Raw genomic sequence first — 24,078 nt, 5'->3', positions numbered from 1 at the left:
CGAGTGGCGGTGATGTGGGGGGACCTCGGTTTAGGGGTACATAGGTAGTTTATGGGTGTTAGTGTACTTTAGAGTACAGTAGTTAAGAGCTTTATGAACCGGCGTTAGCCCAGAAAGCTCTTAACTACTGACTTTTTTTCTGCGGCTGGAGTTTTGTCGTTAGATTTCTAATGCTCACTTCAGACACGACTCTAAGGGCTCCATGTACTAAGAGGCGGGCGGACAGCTTCTTAACTCGCGAAGCTGTCCGCCCGCCTCCGCTACACACGGGCAGCGGATCTATTGATCCGCTTGCCCGTATGTACCATTACACACTCAGCGGAGTGTGTAATGCCCGCCCCTTCAGTCGCGCGACCAATCACGCGACTGAAGGGGCTGTCAATCACCGAGAGAGAGCGAGCTCTCGGTGATTTTGCTTCGCCACCTAAGAGGTGGCGTAGGGTGTAGGAAGCAGCGGTCTAATGACCGCTGCTTCTTACATTGCGGGAAGCAGGCTCGCATATGCGAACCTGCCCCGCAAAGGCTCCGGAGCAGCTTTCGCTGCTTCGTACATGGAGCCCTAAATACCGGAGTTAGAAAAATCCCATTGAAAAGATAGGATACGCAATTTACGTAAGGGGATCTGCGGTATGGAAAAGTCGCGGCTGAAAAGTGAGCGTTAGACCCTTTTTTTAATGACTCCAAATACCGGAGGTAGCCTAAAACCAGCGTTAGGAGCCTCTAACGCTGGTTTTCATGGCTACCGCCAAACTCCAAATCTAGGCCTAACAGTTCAATTATAAAAGTTGTATTTGCTAAAAATGTCAATTTGGGACTTTAGAAAAAGGAAGATATACACTAGTATAAATTTCCCATAGGGATCACTTCCTATATATTGATAAACAAAACACAGAAAATAATATATGAAATATTATACAAAGAAAATGACAAAAAAATTTTTGCAGGTCAGCATATATAAACCAAAAGGAATTCCAATCTAAAGGTAGCACTCTGTCAGAGGATGTTCAAACCTGAAGCAATTGATGTCTGTGAAAAAGAAAGAGGCGCTACAATGGCCTAGTATCTCCAGCACAAGGGCGAAATATAACTAAATAGACAGGTACTCACAAACATGATGCACCCAATGGTGCTAGTAGTGCAACTCACTGAACGAAAACTTGGCTCTGATTCATACCAAGGAGTATCCACAGGGTTCTTCTCCAGCTCTTATTCTGGGAAAATAGAATGGACCAACATACCCTAGTACTGTATAACAAGGCAAATTTGTAAGAAAAGAAAAACACACTTACAAAAAGAGAAGCACCTCCAGGTGCAATATAAGCAGACTGAGACTTATCAGTCACCCAGCTGACTGCACTTCTGCTCCCCAGATATAGCACGCAAACCTAGGTTCAAGGTGATGATGTCCAAATAACTCCAGCAAGTGTATGTTAAAAACAATTATTCTTTATTAAAAGCAACGTGTTTCGCAGCCGTTATGTGGCTGTTTCCTCAGGCTAATACATCTAACTTGCTTTCTTACAAATTTGCCTTGTTATACAGGTCAACAGCCGCACTCTGAATGCAATATACCCCCTTTATATGGGGGTACACTTTCATTCCAAATCAGCCAATAGAATGAAAACCTTTTCTTTTGGCTGATTTGAATTTGAAATTTACTCAATTCCCTACCACAGGAACTAGTAAACTTCTGAATAGTATTTTTTAAATCTAATGATACATTTAAAATATTGAAAGTGGATATTCAATGTAATTATGAACATTCAAATACCAGAAAAAACATTTGATTACCAAATTGTAATGGATTTTTTCACTTATCACCATTCAATTGTCCAAAATGAATGTCCACAGGACTATGTGTTCTACCAAGGAAACTGTACTTTCACCACATTCATCCATCCCTATTAGGTAGGCTCAGAAGTAGCAATACACTACTAGAAGCCAGCTGCTGATTGGTGACTATTCACAAATGTCTTTTGTTATTGGCTCACTTGATGTGTTCAGCTAGCTCTCAATAGCGCATTGCTGCCCCCTTTAACAAATAATACCAATAGAATTAAGCAAATCTGACAACATAAGTCAATTGGAAAGTTTTTACAATTGTATAATCTATCAGAATCATGAAAGAAAAAGTTTGAGTCTCATGATCCTTTAACTTCTCACTGTGAGGAGTTTTACTGTGCAGGTACCGACATCACAATAATCTATTAAATATCATTATGAAACAAACAAATGAAAACAAAATAAAGCAGCTCTCTATAGAAAGCAACTAACTCTAACTCGTGTCAAAAAAGAAAAGTTTTAAAAAGTTCACCACAATTAAAATAAAAAGAAATATGTGACAACCTCACCAGCATTGAGAATTTACCATGAGACAATGTCCTTTACAAGAGAGATCAAGTCATTTTATATCTCCAGGATCCACTAACAACCAGTGTGGACAGAGCTGTGACAGTCCCATAATCTGAAGGGGTAAGCTATGGTAGGGATAGTGGGCAAAACTAGCAACCCTGCAAGGCCTGGGATGTTTGGGAGGGTATGTTCTAGAGAGACTGAAGGGCTGTCTGCCCTTTCAAATCAGGAGTCACTCATCCCTTTAGCAAAAGCATGTCACACCGCGCTGCTCTAGCTGTTGCTAGGATCGCGGCGTCTACTTCCTGCTCGTTGTCTAGGGCTGTGCCGGCTCAGGATGCGTGCGGCGCTGATGTTATCACCGCACACTCCTGATGCCGACCGGTCCTGTGGCACCAATCCTCTCCTTATTTAAACTGGCAGCAAACGATCTGTCACTGCCCAAGTATAGGTGCTACTCCTTGTACTCCTGGGTATGATAGTTCATTTGCTGAACAGATATATTGTTGCTGAACCTTGCCTGTCTCAATACGCTACCTGGTTAACCCCTGAATTGCTGGATAGATTTATTGTTGCTGATCCCTGCCTGACTCACTACGCTACCTGGTTAACCCTTGAATTGCTGGACAGATTTATTGTTGCTGATCCCTGCCTGTCTCACTACGCTACCTCGTTAACCCCTGCATTATTGACTGATATATTGTTGCTGAAGCCTGCTTGTCTCACTACACTACCTGGTTAACCCCTGAATTGCTGGACTTATTTATTGTTGCCGAATCCTGCCTGCCTGAACATTCTTGTAATTCTCCTTGTGCTGTCCTTCCTGTGGTGAGTGCCGCTCTCCTCTTTTGTCTACTACTCTCTGCTCTGGGATATTCCCTATATTTCCGGCTCGATGCCGGGATAACAAGACTACTGACCGAGTTCGGTCTGATAGAGGAGTATCCCACAAGCATTACAAAACATCTGGTTTCAGATTCAATAAAGTGCAGGAAATCTCTCAAGTCAAGAGATATTGCTTTTGTTTTTAGTACAGGAACTAATCTATGCAATTGCATGCGTAATCTGTTAGGCAGGTTTAAGACAATTAGTAACACCCCATATCATAAAATATATACATCAAATGATTTACCTTTAATTGCGCATATTCTGAAGAGGTCTCTCTCTTCATAAGCTCTGTATAAACAGCATCAGATGACTGGGTATCCTAGAAAAAAGCATAGAGAAGATACACATTTAGCTATTCATTAAAGTCTGTGTTTAATATCGATTAAAGGGACATTTAAGTCATATTTTTAATGTATGTCAGAAATTAACATTTGCATCATAAAAGTTATAACATTTAAAAATGTCTCTTTTATTTATAATGACTTAACGATTGCCAAGACATATATAGAGTTTTAAAAAAAGTTAACATTAAAGAAATACCAATGTTAACGTAATTGCAATATAGTTTAATTATAGAATGTGTTTATGTTGTAAATGTCAGTTTGGGAATTTATCAAATGCCTACAGCTGTCTAATTTTCTAAGTGAAAATTGGCTGATTGTCTCAAACGAGAAAAGTGCTAATGGGTGGCCAAAAAGTGAGGATAAAGATCAGCTAGAATATTGTGATATACATATTATATATATATATATATATATATATATATATATATATATATATATATATATATATATATATATATATATATATATATATATATATATATATAAGCAATAATAGAGCAATAATAAATAGTTCTAAGTTCTAACACAAAAAACTAAAAAATTTACACTTATATGTCCCTAACAAAATTCTTACCTGATTATTATTATTGCCCTTTGAAGTTATACAAAATTTTCTTTTTCTAGGAAAGAAATAAAAAAGCATAATAAACTAAAATTAATCCAAGATACAATTTAGTAGCAGATTTAACAACTCTGTACTAGGAGGAAGTTTTGTTGTTCCAGTAAAATAATTTTTAAATTATTTTTAGCGGTATATTAATCAAACTTTATACTGAGAAGATACATTTTACAAAATGCATTAAAGGGATACTGAACCTAAATTTTTTTCTTTCATTATTTAGATGAAGAGGCCAATTTAACAAATGTCTTGCGGACCTGATCCGACAGTGCGGATCAGGTCCCATCGCTGAGTGCGGAGAGCAATACGCTCTCCGTATTCAGCATTGCACCAGCAGCTCACAAGAGCTGCTGGTACAACGCCGCCCCCTGCAGACTCACGGCCAACGGGCTGCCAGCAGGGGGTGTTATTCAACTTGATCGTACTCAATCGGGTTGAATTCCGGCGATTCCTGTCCACCTGCTCAGAGCAGGTGGACAGGGTTATGGAGCAGCGGTCTTTGTGACCGCTGCTCCATAACTTGTGTTTCTGGCGAGTCTGAAGACTCGTCAGAAACACAGCCAGTCAAGCTGCATTCGGAGCTTGATAGATAGGCCCTGAAGACTGCGATTTTATGTAACTTTCTAATTTACTCCTTTTATCAATTTTTCTTCGTTCTCTTGGTTTCTTTATTTGACAAAATAGGAATGTAAGCTTACAAGACAACCTATTTTTAGTTCAGGACCCTGGATAGCGCTTGCTGATTGGCGGCTACATTTAGCCACCAATAAGCAAGCACTACCCAGGTGCTGAACCAAAGATGGGCTGGCTTGTAAGCTTTAAATTCCTGCTTTTTTAAATAAAGATACCAAGAGAATGAAGAAAAAATGCTAATAAGAGTACTTAGAAAGTTGCTTAAAATTTCATGCTTTATCTGAATCATGAAATAAAAAAATTGGGTTCAGTATCCCTTTAAGCCCCTATGTATAAAAGGCCTTGCAGACAAGGTTCTCAACTTGACAACCTGTCCGCATGGGGTCGCAACGAACGAGTGTGTAATGCTGCCGCCTTCTATCATGCAACCAATCCTGACAGAGAAGGATCGGTCAATTACCCTGAGCAAGCATTTTATAATTTTATATGTCAACCACCAGTCACCAAATAGCCTACCTAGCTATGCTTTTCAGCAAAGGATAGCTAAATAATTAAACAAATTAGATAATAGAAGTATAATGGAAAGTTATTTAAAATGCTATGCTCTACCTGAATCATGAACGTGGGTTTCTTGTCCCTTTAATAAAGTGAGCCCTTTACATTAACACATCAAGAAGGGATTAAACAACGCTTTACAAAATTCTGAATGCTGTCGTTTCCATGAAGCTGTGTTTTAACTTTAAATGGCTATTGAATTTAAAAAAAGTAAGTATATAATCCATATATAAAAAGTATCCTTTTACCCTGCTGATATTCTATATATGTATTTTGTGGGGGAGTAAGGGGTTAAAATATAAAGTAAAGACTGTTTAAATTTAAATTGAAATTATAGCTAAAACTAATATAGAAAATATAATATAAAATATATAATATAATATAATGTTCTGTGTTTACAACAGCTCATTGGCTACAAATCATCCAAAAAGCTTTAGAAGGAAGAATGTATAAGTTAATGAACATTATGAGAAAGTGTATATCAGTCAATGAGTGTTAGTAGGATGTAAATAAATGATACTGCTGGTTTGTTTCCATTTAAATGTAAGATTTTTTTACTTCACATATTTTTTTACCAAATTATATTACACAAGGAAACTCTAATTAACTGAAAGTAACCCATGTGCTAGCTATTTATATTTCAGATTAGTATTAATCATTTCAGTAGGTACACCTCTATCATCTATCTATCTATCTATCTATCTATCTATCTATCTATCTATCTATCTATCTGTCAGTCTATCTATCTATCTATCTATCTATCTGTCAGTCTATCTATCTATCTATCTATCTATCTATCTATGTATGTCTGTCTATCTATCCTATGTATCTGTCTGTCTATCTATCTATCCTATGTATCTGTCTATATATCTGTCTTTTATAAAGTAAATTAATAGTTTCTAAACTATTATTATCTTGTATTTAGACTTTGAGATAAGCATTTTAAAATGCATGTAAAAAATATCTGACATTTGTACCATCTTGAAAATTAAAGGGAATAAAACTTAAGAAATTAATTTTGTACCTTATACAAAAGTAGAGAAGAATTATTGCCATAATTAAAAATATGATAGCAGCCAGTATTATAAGAATTTGTAAAGTACCACTTTGGGCTATTTCTTTTTCTGAAATAAAGTAAACATAGTTATATACAGTGTTATACATATTATAAAAAAGAAATAGTACTTTAAAAAATTAGATTTATTTTAAAAGGGTTTTAAAAATGTTAGGTTTCACATAAACTGCAAGTTTTGCCATATATTCACACATATGAGCTACATCCAAACCAATAGTTAACCTATGAAATATCAGATTTTAGTTATATAGCCATAGACAAAGGAGTACCTATCAAATCTATGAAACCAAGCTTCACTTCTGTTTTGACAATTCTGACACCTTTAAAAAAAAATAATACATTTTAGAAAAATATATTGTGTTAGTGCTGTTGGCTAGTAGCAGTAGCACTAGATAATACTTTACCTTGATTTTAATTTAAGATGCTGCCCAGCTTAAATATCTATGCATATATATATATATAGTATAGCCCTTTTTTAGTCAAACACCTCATAACATATATTTGAGACGTTCTAACATTTTTTTGTTTTGTTATTGTTTTTCTAATAATATGTATCAGATAGTGTAACTTAACTTATAAATATATTTAGGTTTTTCTTCAGACGTACTAACCCAACAAGCATAAATCGTGATTGCACTAGAGTGAAAGAGTTTTATATCCACTTGTAATATGAGCGCTCTTTCTGATGGGCGCGAAAAGCCGAAAAAGCCCAATATCGCTGTCATAGAAAATTTAGCACACCATTTATAATCTAGTACATAGTTTTTTTAAAAATAAAAACATATTCCTTATACAGTTGGCGATCCAGAAGCATTTGAGATCAACATATTCCTGTAGTTTTGGCCACTTTAAGAAAACTTTGTGCTTCGCTACTTTGAAATGATATCGATAACTATATCCATAACTTGACAAAATGCAATTTATGTGACTTCTCAAAATATCATCCAACTACTCTATTATACGTCCTCTAATCCCCTCTCTTCAATCAGATCCCAATGGGAATCTTCTTGTTCTTCAAAGATTTCATTCTGATGTCAATGATTCTGTCATTATTAATTATTTTCCTGTAGGTTACCACTCTCAGGTTGTAAAATCCTAAAGCCCATTAGATTATTTCTTCTGCTTGGAAGTTAATTTTGCTCTTCCCGCTTTAGACATAGGCCTGGTAATCCAGATTTATCTCTAAAACAACTCATAGCCAAACTAGTTACACTTTTACCCTTTCTATGTTCCTATAGATTTCAGATATTAATTCTTAATCTTTTTCTTGCTATATTGTCTTATGCCAAAACAAGATCTTCCTCTTTATTTTTTTTATTTTTTTTCCCAGTATCCTAAATTATATGTGGTTAATAGGGATGGGTGAATGTGTGTATATTCGAATTCAAATGTTAGAACAAATGTTATTGTAGAAATTCGATTTACATAAAAGAATGTTGATAAGAATGAATATTCTTAAAAATTCTATTATCGAATGCTATTTACAGTTTTCGAATGTCACTTTCGAATTCGAATGTCACATTCGAATTCGAATGTGACATTCAAATGTGACTTTCGAATGTCACATTCAAATTCGAATATTACATTTATAAAACACAATTGTAGACTAGAAATACAATTTTGAATTTGAATGTGACATTCAAATATGTCTCATTCGAATTTGAATATTACATTCATAAAACACAGTATTAAACAAGAAATACTATTTTGAATTTGAATGTGACATTCAAATTTGAATGTCACATTCAAATTCGAATATTACATTTATAAAACACTGTATTAGACTAGAAATACTATTTCGAATTCAAATGTTACATTTGAATTCAAATGTCGCATTCAAATATTACATTTATTAAACACAGTTGTAAACTAGAAATACTATTTTGAATTCGAATGTGACATTTAAATTTGAATGTCACATTCGAATTTGAATAGTACATTTAAAAAAACACAGTATTAGACTAGAAATACTATTTTGAATTTGAATGTGACATTCAAATGTAGCATTCAAATTCAAATATTACATTTATTAAACACAGTTGTAGACTAGAAATACTATTTCGAATTTGAATCTTACATTCGAATTCGAATGTCACATTCAAATTTGAATATTACATTTTAAAATTGAATGAATACATAGCTAAACATTCTATTATTCAAACGAATATTTTCAAATTTTATTGAAAAATTAAAAAATGAAAAATTTGAAAATAGAATGTTAGAATGTTATATAAACATTTGAAATTCGATTCAAACAATAATATTATTTTATATTTTATATTATAAATAGTAATAAAATTCCTTTTAAATTTCACATTTTTAGAAACATTCGCGCATCCGGAGTGGTTCATTGTTTAAAAGTATTTTATTCAAAAACTAATGCTTGTAGATCTAACTCCTCTGACCAACTGCTATTACCTTTCATTCTTTCTCATAAACCTGTCACTTCTTCTACTATTGCTAGGTAGGGAAAATAGACCATGAAGAAAGCTGGTATACACAATTTTTTTTGTGCCCATTCAGTAAGAGTCCTTATTACTTCTATTAAATCAGCTTCTCTACAAAACATTCTTAATGCAGCAGATTGCATACTCTATGGCCAGCATTTAACAAACTATGGGTGAGCAAAGTTTGCACCTGCGAATCTGTCTGTCCGGCATCATGTGGAGTGGGCAGCAATACACTGCCCACATCTGACATTGCATAAGTGTCTGCTTGGGCAACACCACAATTGTCTGTGTGGTGTCTGCTATTCATTTGTGATGATACACAGGAGATTATAAATTTTGATTTAAACCATTATTTTCTACAACCCCTGTGCTTTACCTGTTCACACGGTCTAATTTTAAGTGTCTTTAGAAGGAGCATAAAAATATAGCCAAGGGCTAATAAAGGAACACAAATGGAAGCATATTTACACGGTTATAATCATCTCTTTTGGGTTTAACCATATCTATAAGTCTATTTTCTATTTTATGAAATATACATCACATCATTAACATATATTGATGTAGGATAGAATTTTTCACACAAAAAAAACAAAAAACACAACAATCTTGTTAATTCTGTAAATTCATCAAGTGGTACTATGATGTTCAAATAACAAACAGCTGTGTTAAATTCTCAGCAGAGAAGCAGTAAAATTGAGCCTCATTCTAAGAATTTATTTTATATCTCCTGTAGTTGACTATCCCTCCATGTGTGATGTTTCTTACAATCTGATGGAATTGTGCCTTAAATGAGGACTAAACAACAATTGCAGGCAGTATTTATGTAGGGAAAGAAGAAGGTCCAACAGTACATGTCTAAAAAGGAGGTTGACCTTTGTAACAAAATACTCACTGTGATCATTCCTTACCCTTCAAGAAATATTAGCTACAGGAGGGGAAGTAGTTTGAGAGAGATTTTAGTTAAAACTCATCTGGTAAATTGTTATCAATGTCTTTGCACATTAAAGACTAGATGTTAAGGGGCATTAATTGCCCAACATGTAACCATATGATTAAGTAAAGAAACTTTTAATATCCAATAAATATAAAAAAAAAAGATAAAATCATATATTTATTAGCATACACAACTGTATATGTCATCTATTTATTGAGCTGACAATGTAGATTTTTTTTTTTACATGGGCAAGAGGGTAGATGACACCAGAGCATGAATGACAAACTACAGTTAAGCCTTTAGGACTGTATCATAGAAGGGAAAATTGGACCAACTAAGAGCATTCAACTTCTTTCAGACTAAACATAATTTATTCAATAATCTGAGAGTCATTCCCAATGATCATGCCCCACCCATTTAGGAGAGCTGGGGATGAGACTTTTGCAGAAGAGAGAGGAACATGGATATACAGCCTTGATGCATTATACCCAAAATATTTGAATATACAGTCTGATTGTATATATACCACTTATATAGGTGATGACAGTTCTCCTCTTTAAGGTTGAGGGTGATGTGACAAGGATTAGTATTACATGCAATTTATGGGGTGTATGTTAACACTAAGGGGCTGATTTATGAAAGTGCAAGTGGACATTATCGGATCTTGATAATTTGGCCCCTAAGTTTGAATCTGTGAGTAGGTTGTAGTCATCTTACCTACAGAAGGTACAGTGAAATGACAGGCCATTCCCAGAGTTCCTAAACTAGTAGGGGTAGCAAGGTGGTCAATCACTGAATTGGCTTTGCAGACAATTATTAAAGGGGCAGTAAAGTTAAAATTCAACTCAAATGGATTGGATAGAACATAATTTAAAAATAAAACAACTTTCCAATGTAATTATCTTATCAATGTTCTCTTGGTATGCTTTGTTAAAGAGTAAACCTAGATGAGTTTAGAAGCATTCATATGTCTTTACCCAGTAGTGTTTGCAAAAATGTTTATATCAATGTTATACATAGTTGCAAACACTGCTGCCATTGAATGCTAAAGACACATAAATGCTCCTGAGGTATTGTCTGCCTACCTAGGTTTACTTATCAACAAAAGCCACCAAAAGAATAAAGCAAAATTAATATTAGAAGTAAATTGGAACATTCTTTTATATAACACGCTATTTCTGAATCATGAATGTTTAATTTCAACTTTACTGTTGTCTTTAATTTAACACAGGGTCACAGATAGTAACCATAAGAGGAGACTTATTTCCTTACAGGAAACCCCACCTAAATATGATCTTATAAGCACATGATTAGACGTATGTATAATTGTAGTTGTATACCTGTAGACGTAACATGAGTGATCATCCTTATATAAATGAAGAGGTAAAGGTGTACAATATATATTGCCACAGGAGGATACAGTTATGTACTGCCATACAAATTGTTATGTATTATTTTGGAACCAGAATAGTAATGCAACAAATAGACTTAGTTACTGCAAGCGTATATATCTGTATTATGTGTCTCTTTATCTGTTGGGCTTTGCAGAGAATTAAATCCAGTTCATTAATGCTTATTTGTTTTCTGAACATTGTAGCACTGTACTGGCTGTACAGAATTACCAAGATTGCAGCGATTTCTTGATTTTTTTGGCAACATTCTACCTTACATCAATAAAATGTCAGTGAGGTTTGATACATCCCAGCAGGGTTTAATGTTCAAGCAGATCTAACAAATGTCAGATGGACATGATCCGGTGTAGCGGATCATCTCCGCCCGACATCGCTAAAAGCCGACAGCTTACGCTGTCGACCTTTATCATTGCACAAGCATTTCTATGAGGGCACAATCTAGTGAAATGCTTGTGAAATGCCGCCCCCTGTACATTCGTGGCCAATCGACTGCTATCAGGGGGTTTCAATCATCCCGATCGAATCTGATCGGGATGTTTGCTGTCAACCACCTCAGAGGTGGCGGATGACTTAAGGAGCAGCGGTCTTATGAGAGATGGAGAGGTAATAAACTTCAACAGTTTATGCAGCACCAAAATGGTTCCAATGTTAATACTTACGTTTATCAGTGATGTTTATTTGTAAAGATGAAGACTTGGTTAGTCCAACCTTATTGTGAGCAACACAGTAATACTTCCCCGAGTTTGTTTGAAGGTTTTCTAGTTTCAGAATTTGTTTGGTATAATTATGTATGAATATATCATCAATAAACCAGATGTAGCCAGTGACATTTGGTCTGCTACTTAAAAATGTACAAATTAGCTCTATATAATCATCTTTAGTTTTGCTGGAAACAATATGAACTCCCTTTGGTGCATCTGTGTAAAAAAAAAAAAAAGAAAACAAACAAAGATGTAAAAATGTTCTTTTAAGGTAAAAATAGTCTGTTATCAAGCAGGCATTTTTATGTAGATTAGCTGCTGTCTGTTCAAAAATTGGGCACACTACTGTTTCAGAGGCACAGGATTATAAATCAAAAAGGTCTAGCTTACGAGTGGAGCACAAAATTGCGCTTCCATAGGCTTCAATTGGAGCCTCATTCTCATGCCATGAGACACGGCAAACAACCTAGCGCAGCTTTGGGCAGCAAATTAAAAATATATATGTATATGAATATATACATATATGTATGTGTTTATATGTGTATATACACATATAAACACATAAATATATATGTATATAAGTATATAAATATATAAATATTTACAGTACAATAACAGTCCCCATAAACCGCAATGTAAAGGCACTTTTCAGTGCCATTATTTTCTAAAACCCCACATCCCCTCACTATAACCCCTTATAATTGATTTGTGATTTTATTTTTATTTTTATAAAAAAATAAATATGCTAATAATTTTTATTTACAGAAATGAACTGCCCACTTTATTTAGGGACAATTTGGGGACATTTTTTTTAATTAACCAGATGTCTGACCTCTGGTTAATTGAGCTAAGCGCAAAGTGCTCCCGTGAGCTTGTAATGGCTGGTTATTTAACGTGCACCCGTAAAGGGGAGAATTTGCCCCTTTACAGGAGCACATTAAAATAGCACTCCACTTATAATCTAGCCCAAAATATCCATAATACAACCCCAATTGCGAAAAAGTTGTGACAGTATGGAAAATACAAAAAGCAAACAAAAAGACTAATTTGAAAATTCAATTCACCCTGTATTTTACTGAAAACACATTATTTGATCTTTTACTTTGTGAATTTAATATATTTTTTTCAAACATACACTCATTTCAAATCTGATGAATGCAACACACTCCAAAAAAAGTTTGCACACTCGACTGTTTACCATAGTGTAACATCACCTTATCTTTTAATAACACTTATTAATCATTTGGGCACTGAACACACCAGTTGGTTAAGTTTAGCAAGCAGAATTCCCCCCATTTATTCATTATGCGTGTCTTTAGCTGCGCAACTGTACAGGGCTTTTCTTCCCCAAATGTGCACGTCATAATGCTCCACACATTCTTAATCAGAGACAGGTCAGGACTGCAGGCAGGCCATGCTAGCACCCACACTTTCTGCTTATGCAACCGTGCACTTGTAATCCAAGCAGAATGTGGTTTGGCATTGTCCTGCTTGAAAATGAAGGAATGTCCCTGGAAAAGATGACATCTGGATGGCAGCATATGTTGCTCCAAAATGTATACATATCTTTCTGACTTAATGGTGCCCTCACAGATGTACAAGTTACCCATGCCATGGGCACTGAAACACCCACATATCATGACAGATGCTGTTTTTTAGACCTGACACTGATAACAGCTTGGATAGTCCTTTTCCTCTTTGGCCTGGAGAACATGATGGCTGTTTTTTCCAAAAACTATTTGAAATGTTGACTCATCGGACCACAAAACACAATTCCACTGTGCTACTGTCCATCTCATATAAGTCCAAGCCCAGAGAAGTCAGCTTTGCTTCTGGACAATGTTGATGTATGGCTTCTGCTTTGCATAGTAAAGCCTTAACTTGCATCTGTGGATGCAGTGGTGAATGGTGTTGACTGACAAAGGTTTACCAAAGTATTCCTGAGCCCATGTCAGGATATCCATTATAGACTCATGACAGTTTTTGAGACAGTGATATCTGAGGGATTGTAGATCACATGCATTCAGAAGTGGTTTTCAGCTTTGCCCTTTACGCACCGAGATTTGACCGGATTCCTTGAAACTTTTAATTATATTGTGCATTGTAGAAGGTGAAATGCTCAAAATCCTACATATTTTCCTTTGGGGAATGTTGTTCTCAAAGTGTTGTATTATTTGCTGACGCATCTGTTGGGAGACTGGCGAGCTTTCGACCCATCCTTGCTCTTGAAAGACTAGGCTTTTTTTGGAGCCTCCTTATTTACTATGATTACACGAATAACTCACCTGTTTCACATCACCTTATTATTTCAACTTGTCACATTGCTATTAGTCCTAAATTGCCCCTGTTCTAACTTTTTTGGAACGTGTTGCAGTCATCAGATTTGAAATGAGTGTATATTTTAAAAAAATACATTACATTTACAAAGTAAAACATCAAATAATGTGTTAATAATCTGTTTTCAATATAGTACAGGGTGAATTGAGTTTTTAAATTACTCTTTTTTTTTGCATTTTTCATACTATCCTAACTTTTTCGGAATCAGGGTTGTATATGCAACTAAACTCTATTCCAATGGAGTCCAACATTATTTTTTTTGTTAGTAGTAGTATAATAACCATTTCTCATTTGTGACATGTTAGGAAAAATCCTATATAATAAAAGGCCAAGTGTGTTTGTCCGAAGCTGTCATGCGCAGTAGAGACTGTGCACGAGGACAAACACACCTGGCCTTCCAACTGACCTGGCATCGTCTGGTGGCGTGGGCGTGACCGGGCGAGTGCGGAGTGGGCGTGACCAGGTGGGTGCAATGTGGACGTGCCTGGTGGGTGTGACGTGGGCGTGGCCGGGTGGGTGCGACGTGGATATGCCTGGGTATGACACGGGTGGGGCCGGGCGGGGCCGACTGCCAAGAGACAGAGAGCTCTAAAGAGGGGGGATAGAGAGAGCAGAAGAGGGTGGATAGAGAGAGCAGAAGAGGGGGGATAGAGAGAGGGGGAGAGAGACAGCAAAAGAGAGAGGGGGAGAGAGACAGCAAAAGAGAGGGGGGGGAGAGAGACAGCAAAAGAGAGGGGGGAGAGAGACAGCAAAAGAGAGGGGGAGAGAGACAGCAAAAGAGGGGGGGGAGACAGCAAAAGAGAGGGGGAGAGAGACAGCAAAAGAGAGGGGAGAGAGAGACAGCAAAAGAGAGGGGGGAGAGAGACAGCAAAAGAGAGGGGGGAGAGAGACAGCAAAGAGAGGGGGGAGAGAGCACAAAAGAGAGGGGGGAGACAGCAAAAGAGAGGGGGGAGAGAGACAGCTAAAGAGAGGGGGAGAGAGACAGCAAAATAGAGGGGGAGAGAGACACCAAAAGAGAGGGGAGAGAGACAGCAAAACAGAGGGGGAGAGAGACAGCAAAAGAATGGGGGAGAGAGACAGCAAAACAGAGGAGGGAGAGAGACAGCAAAAGAGAGGGGGAGAGAGCACAAAAGAGAGGGGGGAGAAAGCACAAAAGAGAGGGGGGAGAGTTCACAAAAGAGAGGGGGGAGAGTGCACAAAAGAGAGGGGGGAGAGTGCACAAAAGAGAGGGGGAGAGTGCACAAAAGAGAGTGAGAGAGTGAGCAAAAGAGAGGGGGGAGAGTGCACAAAAGAGAGGGGGGAGAGTGCACGAAAGAGAGTGAGGAGAGTGTGCAAAAGAGAGGGGGGGAGAGAGTGCAAAAGAGAGAGGGGAGAGAGACAGCAAAAGAGAGGGGGGAGAGAGACAGCAAAAGAGAGGTGGAGAGAGCACAAAAGAGAGGGGGAGAGAGCACAAAAGAGAGGGGGGAGAGTACACAAAAGAGAGGGGGGAGAGTGCACGAAAGAGAGTGAGGAGAGTGTGCAAAAGAGAGGGGGGAGAGAGTGCAAAAGAGAGAGGGGAGAGAGACAGCAAAAGAGAGGGGGGAGAGAGACAGCAAAAGAGAGGTGGAGAGAGCACAAAAGAGAGGGGGAGAGAGAGCACAAAAGAGAGGGGGGAGAGTACACAAAAGAGAGGTGGGAGAGTGCACAAAAGAGAGGGTGAGAGTGCACAAAAGAGAGGGGGAGAGTGCAAAAAAGAGAGGGGGGAGAGTGTGCAAAAGAGAAGGGAGAGAGCACAAAAGAGAGGGGGGAGAGAGGGCAAAAGAGGGGGAGATAGGGCAAAAGAGGGTGGAGAGAGCGCAAAAGAGAGGGTGGAGAGAGCGCAAAAGAGAGGGGGGAGAGAGCGCAAAAGAGAGGGGGAGAGAGCGCAAAAGAGAGGGGGAGAGAGCTCAAAAGAGAGGGGGAGAGAGCACAAAAGAGAGGGGGGAGAGAGCTCAAAAGAGAGGGGGGAGTGCGCAAAAGAGAGGGGGGAGAGAGGGCAAAAGAGGGGGAGATAGGGCAAAAGAGGGTGGAGAGAGCGCAAAAGAGAGGGTGGAGAGAGCGCAAAAGAGAGGGGGGAGAGAGCGCAAAAGAGAGGGGGAGAGAGCGCAAAAGAGAGGGGGAGAGAGCTCAAAAGAGAGGGGGAGAGAGCACAAAAGAGAGGGGGGAGAGAGCGCAAAAGAGAGGGGGAGAGAGCACAAAAGAGAGGGGAGAGAGTGCAAAAGAGAGGGGGAGAGAGCGCAAAAGAGAGGGGGAGAAAGCACAAAAGAGAGGGAGAGAGAACACAAAAGAGAGGGGGAGAGAGAGCAAAAGAGAGGGAGAGACAGCAAACAAGAGGAGAGAGAGAGCAAACAAGAGGAGAGAGAGAGCAAACGAGAGGAGAGAGAGCAAACGAGAGGGGGGAAGAGAGAGAACAAAAGAGAGGGAGAGAGACAGCAAAAGAGGGGGAGAGAGAGCAAAAGAGAGGGAGAGAGACAGTAAAAGAGGGGGAGAAAGAGAAAAAGAGATGGGGGAGAGAGAGAGCAAAAGATAGGGGGGAGAGAGAGCAAAAGAGAGGGGGAAGAGAGAGCAAAAGAGAGGGGAGAGAGCGCAAAAGAGAGGGGGAGAGAGCACAAAAGAGAGGGGAGAGAGTGCAAAAGAGAGAGGGAGAGAGCGCAAAAGAGAGGGGGAGAAAGCACAAAAGAGAGGGAGAGAGAACACAAAAGAGAGGGGGAGAGAGAGCAAAAGAGAGGGAGAGACAGCAAACAAGAGGAGAGAGAGAGCAAACAAGAGGAGAGAGAGAGCAAACGAGAGGAGAGAGAGCAAACGAGAGGGGGGAAGAGAGAGAACAAAAGAGAGGGAGAGAGACAGCAAAAGAGGGGGAGAGAGAGCAAAAGAGAGGGAGAGAGACAGTAAAAGAGGGGGAGAAAGAGAAAAAGAGATGGGGGAGAGAGAGAGCAAAAGATAGGGGGGAGAGAGAGCAAAAGAGAGGGGGAAGAGAGAGCAAAAGAGAGGGGAGAGAGCAAAAGAGAGGGGGGAGAGAGAGAGCAAAAGAGAGGGGGAGAGAGAGAGCAAAAGAGAGGGGGGAGAGAGAGAGAGTTAGTAAAAGAAAGGGGGAGAGAGAGAGTAAAAGAGAGGGGATAGAGAGAGAGCAAAAGAGAGGGGAGAAAGAGAGAGCAAAAGAGAGGGGAGAAAGAGAGAGCAAAATAGAGGGGGAATAGAGAGAGAGCAAGGGGTGGGACCGCTTTTGGACTAGTAGTAAATAATGCACCAAACAATGAAATGTACCCTTTTGTTTTGCTGTTGCTCTTTTGCAATTTTCTTTTAATTTTAAGAAGTTTAACAAGTAGAAATTGACGTGTTAAAAAGGTAATTGATTATTATTAAATAATTCCACTAACTTCAAGCCACCTAAAGAGTTATTGTGATTGTTGCTAATTTAAAACAACAGACCGTTTAGAAAATCTCTTGTTTCAGATTGTGCACTGTAATATACATGTAAACAAACACTGCTTGTTGTCACCTGCACTGTATGACAAAGTTTCTCAACTCCAGTCCTTAAGTTCCCCTGACAGGCCATATGTTCATAAGCATAGATGAAGTAATCAGATAATGGGTTAGAGTCGGTTAGTAACCATGGTTACTGATAACTTCTGATGGGAAAAACAATGTGAAGGCTGCAGGCTATGTGAGCTCTGTGTACCGCTCCACATAGCCCAAACTTACAGGCGATTTCACCACTCACACGCATACGTGTTGCAGGACCACTGTCTGGGGGAACCACCAGACTATGTTTTCAGCCTGCAACAAAGCATGAAGATCAAACCAACCCCAAATCACTTAAGTCGGAGCAGAAGAGACCCGGCGTGCGGACGCCATCTTGGATTCAGTTGCAACTCCATTTGGCGACTGGAAACGGCCTCTAGCAACTCCATAGGTTGCATGGACATCTAACAAAGATTCACACATAGCGATCATGCTATTTGCGACTGAGAGGGGAGGTGAACATTGTAGACATCACAGTTTGATAGCATGCAGAGGATTAAACATCCCAAGGGGTAACATATGCATCAACCTGGGAAAGATCCGTTAAAACCAGAATCGTATCATCCGATTTCCCTGCTGAATATGGACTACAAATTAATGCCCGAAATACTAGCAACTAGAATAGGCTTAGTACTACAGTCCATAGTTCATGAAGACCAAACAGGATTTGTACAAGGTAGACCCTTAGTTAAAAATATTTGAAAGGTCCAATTAATTCTGTCATACTTCTGGAAAAGTAGAAATGACCCTCACTTGCTAAAACGACCTAAAGCATGTATGTTAGCACTAGTTACAGAGAAGGCTTTTGATAAAGTAATATTGAAATACCTATTCTTAACACTAGAGAACTTTGTTTTTTTCAGGAAACATCCTCCAAGTTATCCAAAATATATATACCAAGACCCAGTGGCAGCCGTCATAATGAATGGTAGAATTGCTCCAGTCTTCCATTTACATAGGGGTACTAGATAGGGTTGTCCTCTCTCCCCACTTTTATTTGATCTAGCAATAGAGCCCCTTGCCCAAGCCATCAGTGAAAACTGAAGAGCTAAAAATAGGTACCTCAACCATGCACCTTTCATTATATGCTGATGATATGATCTTATTCCTATCAAATCCGCAGCCTAATCTCCCACAGTTAATGACACTAATTCAGAAGTTCAGTGCTATTTCTGGTTACCTTCTAAACCACGATAAATCTGAATTGATTTGGCTAACTCGGAAGGACTCTCAGGATAAATTTGGATTTAACTTTAAGGTAATCACTACTGAATTTACATATTTAGGAATCAAATTGTCACTAAACCTGAATCACTGGTATACTCTCAATTACACCCCATACCATCAAAAAGTTACGGATCAAATTGAAAATTGGAAGGGCTTACCCCTTTTGTTATCTAGTCACATTAATTTGAAAAATGATCACCTTCCCAAAATTACTGTACTTCTTTCAAATGTTATCGGTTCTGCTGAGGAGAAAGGATCTAAGAGCACTTAATACAAAAATTCTTGATTTTATATGGGCAGGTAGAAAACATTGAATAAGTTCTCAAAAAATTATCCAGCTCAGTGCTTCATGGAGGATTAGGCTTCCCCAATCTTATGCTTTATAATTGGGCAGCCCTTTCAAAATTTGTAGTAGACTGGTTAAGCCAGCAATACCACTTCACCTTTAAAATTCTAGAAGAAGAGCAAATTAAGCCTTGCTCATTAGCAGTCCTCCCTCACCAAACCCCACAACAGATCCAATGTAATGTAGGCGAGCTGCTCCCAATAACAGAACCCCTAAAAGCCTGGTGCTCACTATGTAAGTGGCTCAAGATCCCACAAACATGCACTAAATACTTACCATTCCAAGGGAACCCCAACTTTATAGCAGGCATCACCATTAAACCTTTTAGAATATGGAAGCAACAAGGACTGCAAAACATTCAGCACATTCTAGATGATACAAACAACACAATCAAAAGTTTTAGAATGATACAAACACAATATTCTTTGCTGTGTACACATCACTTTGCATATCTACAAGTGAGACACTACGTTACGAATCTCTTACAGACAAGAGATTTTCTTCAACAGACGCGTCCAATAGTACAATTAGTTTCACTGTCCACACAGGGAATATACTCTATCTCTCCAATATACAGACTGTTATTAGAATCAACAAACACATATACTCTAACAAATACAGCTGAAAAGTGGACTACATCTATGGGAGCACTAGTGGATACGGGGCTGATACAATCTAGCATAGTAACACTATATAAAAGTATGCTATCACAAGATCTAAGAGACTCTCATACTAGACAATTACATTAAGCCTACATAACTCCCAAAATATAGCAGAAATGGGCGCCACACACAAAGAATATATGCCCTAAATGTCAAAAAGAAAACCCTGATCTGACTCACTTGTTATGGCATTATTCTCAGCAGCATACTAGCTTAAAATACACTGTTGCATTGAATTTGCAATCAATAATGAGGCAATACTGTTCCTAAGACTGCCCAATGGGTTAAATAAAAAAGACAAGTTGTTAGGCACAACCATATTGCTAGCCAGGAAACTAGTGTTCAAAACATGGAATTCTAAAATCATACCTACTGTAACACAACTTAAAAACTCTCTTCTATATCAACTAACTATTGAGTTGTATTATTCTGTGGGAGACATGTCTAATAGAACACATAGTTTCATGAATAAATGGGGATGCTTTATACACAATTTGTCTCAACAAGTACAAACACAATTGCTATACCCTATAAGGAATACCGAATTCATACTCAATGTCAGACTGAGAGGAGAATGGTTATTGGACTTTGACCAATTAATCCTACAAATAGATGTAGGTGGCCCCCAAATATGGTCTTTAACCTCTCTAGGAACTGCACTAATTAGAGGACATAAATCTTAAATTAACTAAAGAGAGTCACAACTACATAACTGATCACTTCTATACCATGTTGTTATGTTGCATAGTTAGTTTGTTGTGTAATTTTATTTGTATGTTTATTAAGTTAAAAAAGGAAATTTCACAAGACATTGTTATTGATTGCAAAAACAGGAGTGATCATGGAAAGTTTAGTTAAATCGGACAATAACCTACAAGAGACATTATATTGTCATGTTTGAAATTGTGCAGACGAATCTGATTGTACCCAATGTTTCATTCATGCTTGTAAATGATTCTGAGATAATAAATAAACAATTTAAAAATAAAAATCATGGTTACTGATCATCTGATTATTTCACCTGTGCTCATGAAAATATGGCCTGTCAGGGGAATTTGAGGACTGGAAATGAGAAACACTACTGTATGACATAGAGGGATCTCTTATAAAGGGATATGTATCTAGCCTGTCATAAAGTATTGATGATTTGTTTATTTCCCCCAAGATTAGTATAAAGGTTGCTTTTATTTAAGCTGGTGCTGGAGAGACTTTTTCTTCATCTGTTAAATAAAAATCAGCTACGGTTATAGGGAAAACTAAAATGAATCATAAAAAATAAATAGCCAGTGCAGCATCACAATGGAGATAAAACAGCAGAACTTTATAATACTTTTGAAAACAAGTGAGAACACAAATGGAATGTCCCTGGCTATGGCGTCTATGCCATAGTCTTAGCCTGTAAATTGAAAGCTTTAAATTGCATACCACATGGCGCTCCACAAAAAATCTGTGAGAACAATTGATAGTCATTTCATTGTTACAGTGTTGGGCTGTGAATGAATGAGTAGCTATATTGCACAAATGCACTTTCAATTGTGATAACGGACTAGCTGTTGCATCATTATTAATTTAATTATTTATAAATTCTTACTGCTGACGATCATTGGAACCATTTTCGATACTTGGGGGTAGATTTATTAATGTCTGTCCAACATGACACGCTGTAGCATATTATGTCCGACAGACATTGCTGAATGCCGACAGCATGCGCTGTCGGCATTTATCATTGCACAAGCAGTTCACCAGAACTACTTGTGCAATGTCGACCTCTGCAGATTCGCAGCCAATTGGCTGCTAGCAGGGGATGTCAATCAGCCCAATCGTTTAGAATTGGGTGGATTGAAGACCGCAGCATTAGAGGCAGCAGACAAGTTATGGAGCAACGGTCTTTAGACCACTGCTTCATAACTACTTTTTTTTTTCAGCGAGCCTGAAGACTCACGCGGAATCAAGGCCCTTGTTAAATCTACCCCTTGGTATTAAGCTAAAGTAAAATCAGGTTGAATTAACACTTTTGTATACAAACTATCCATTGGACTTTCCATTTCAATACATACATTCAATATCCAGGATGTCCTGTGTCATGTAGCTTTGACCATTGGGGTATGTAGCTGTGCACATTATTTGTTTCCCATGATCCTCATATGAAGCATTATATGTAAGTTTTGATATTACTTTCCACTGCCCATTTAGTAAGTTTTTATTTCCCACCATTAACAGGCCAGCCTTATTCCATTTTAAAGTAGGTGGGCTGGAGGCACATGTGTGTTCTGCAGAACATGTAATAACAGTAAGGTTTCCTTCCATTATGTTTCCAAGATCTGAAAGTTGTGGCTGACCTTCAAAATCTAAGAAGATAGTTTTGATATTTTTAGTAAGCATATATGTTATCACTAAAGTATACAGAATCTGCGTAGTACTGAATTAATTCTTCCTGTGTTTTTATTTATTAATTTATGTGTTTATTAATTTTATTTGTTACCAAATCATTACAAATCTATCATTTTACATCCTTAAGTAGCAGCATATTTTAACGTTGACTTCATAATCTGGAACAGAGAAATAAAGAACATTCTAAAGCATAGTAAATAAAGAAATATTTTAACTTCTAAATATCAATGCAGAAAATATCTTTAAATATTGCCTAACAAAATGATGGCTATCTATGTTTCTATCTGTCTGTCTATCTATTATATATATATATATATATATATATATGTATTCCATTCCTAACACCTGAGACCTTATATATCTGAACCTATATATATATATATATATATATATATATACAAAACAAGGAAGGGACTGCACTCTCAGACTCAACTGGGTACACATCCCATGACCCTGCAACATACACAGCTCTGGGTGCTCAATAGCACTCTCATGAAGCTGCACTGTCCCAAGAGTCCCAGGCAGTTAACTCCAGACAGGTCTGGGTGCAAGGCCCATAGGGTCTGTGTGCAGCACACAGAAGAAGTCCAGCACTCACTTAAAAGCACTCAGCTAAGATTAAAAGCAAAAATGGAAGAATTAGTTACCGCATCTGGCCAAATGGGACAAGCCCAGGTACCATGTCAAGGTTACTCCCAAAATCTAGGTCCCTAAACAGCCAAACTATGCAAGCTTTCAATCAAACAAACTGGGAACAGGTCAAGGGTGCAAAGACTTATGTAATCACCCTAGACACATACAAAACATGGAAGGGGACTGCACTCTCAGACTGGACTGGGAACACTTCCCATGACCCTGCAACATGCACAGCCCTGGGTGCTCAATAGCATTCTCAGGAAGCGGTATACCGTCCCCCCCCCTAATTTTTCAGTGGTAACATGCTACTTTATCACCACATTAATGGTGGTCACCTACACCACTAGACACTAGAACATAGAAAAGGGGCACATGTTAATCTCCCATATTCTCCAATAATCAGGGGTATAATTCTCAGTGACTAACCTTTGTTAAGCACAAAGTATGTCTAAGGATTGAAATAGTATGTGTTTTATGATGTACAGTCCTTTGTTGTTGTCCTTTTGTATTTTGGATAAATATTATTGCTCATTTGTATATGCCATGGATTCAACCCTTTAACTGATATGCTGCTACAGAGTGGAAATTGTCACTTATGCAGTGTAGGTAGAAGGGAGTAAGGGTGTGTGGACCTCAATATGCAGGGACAGATACACAGAACAATGAAAATATTTTTAAAAGCTTTACTGATTGATAAACACAAGTACAGTTGGTAGTTTAAACTGAAGCTCAAAGAAACATCAAGTTTTAAAACAGACCCAATACTTTAAGTAGTTAGCAGTAACAATGTCCTATGGGAACATGTGCTTGTATAGAACAGTAAAGGGTGAAGTTGTCCGAATACCTGCTAGGAACAGCAGGCACAGCTGGTTAGAGGAGACCAGATACAGGATTCTCAGCAGCCACAGGTTACCCAGTGGGTACCCTTGGTGAAATTGTCTCTCAGGAGCGCAGTGGTAGTATTACAAAGTGGAGC

General features: G+C 38.1%; 1 protein-coding gene across 2 annotated transcripts in view; it reads right to left on the bottom strand.

Annotated features, from left to right (window-relative positions):
- LOC128638161 (uncharacterized) overlaps positions 1 to 24,078 on the bottom strand; it is a 48,834-nt gene that overhangs the window by 18,974 nt on the left and 5,782 nt on the right. Inside the window, exons 1-5 of one of the 2 annotated variants that reach the window (XM_053690025.1) lie at positions 22,133 to 22,315; positions 11,922 to 12,179; positions 6,416 to 6,515; positions 4,159 to 4,204; positions 3,485 to 3,559 (exon numbers count right to left, since the gene is read on the bottom strand). In XM_053690025.1, coding sequence (XP_053546000.1) covers positions 3,485 to 3,559; positions 4,159 to 4,204; positions 6,416 to 6,515; positions 11,922 to 12,179; positions 22,133 to 22,289 — 636 coding nt within the window. In that variant the 5' untranslated portion in view covers positions 22,290 to 22,315. Of the gene's footprint in view, positions 1 to 3,484; positions 3,560 to 4,158; positions 4,205 to 6,415; positions 6,516 to 11,921; positions 12,180 to 22,132; positions 22,316 to 24,078 lie in introns of those variants that run through there. The other variant, XM_053690024.1, reaches the window with a different exon arrangement.

The sequence above is a fragment of the Bombina bombina genome, chromosome 8, assembly GCF_027579735.1.
Source record: "Bombina bombina isolate aBomBom1 chromosome 8, aBomBom1.pri, whole genome shotgun sequence".
Lineage (NCBI taxonomy): Eukaryota > Metazoa > Chordata > Amphibia > Anura > Bombinatoridae > Bombina > Bombina bombina.
This window is presented reverse-complemented; position numbering and strand designations above follow the sequence as displayed.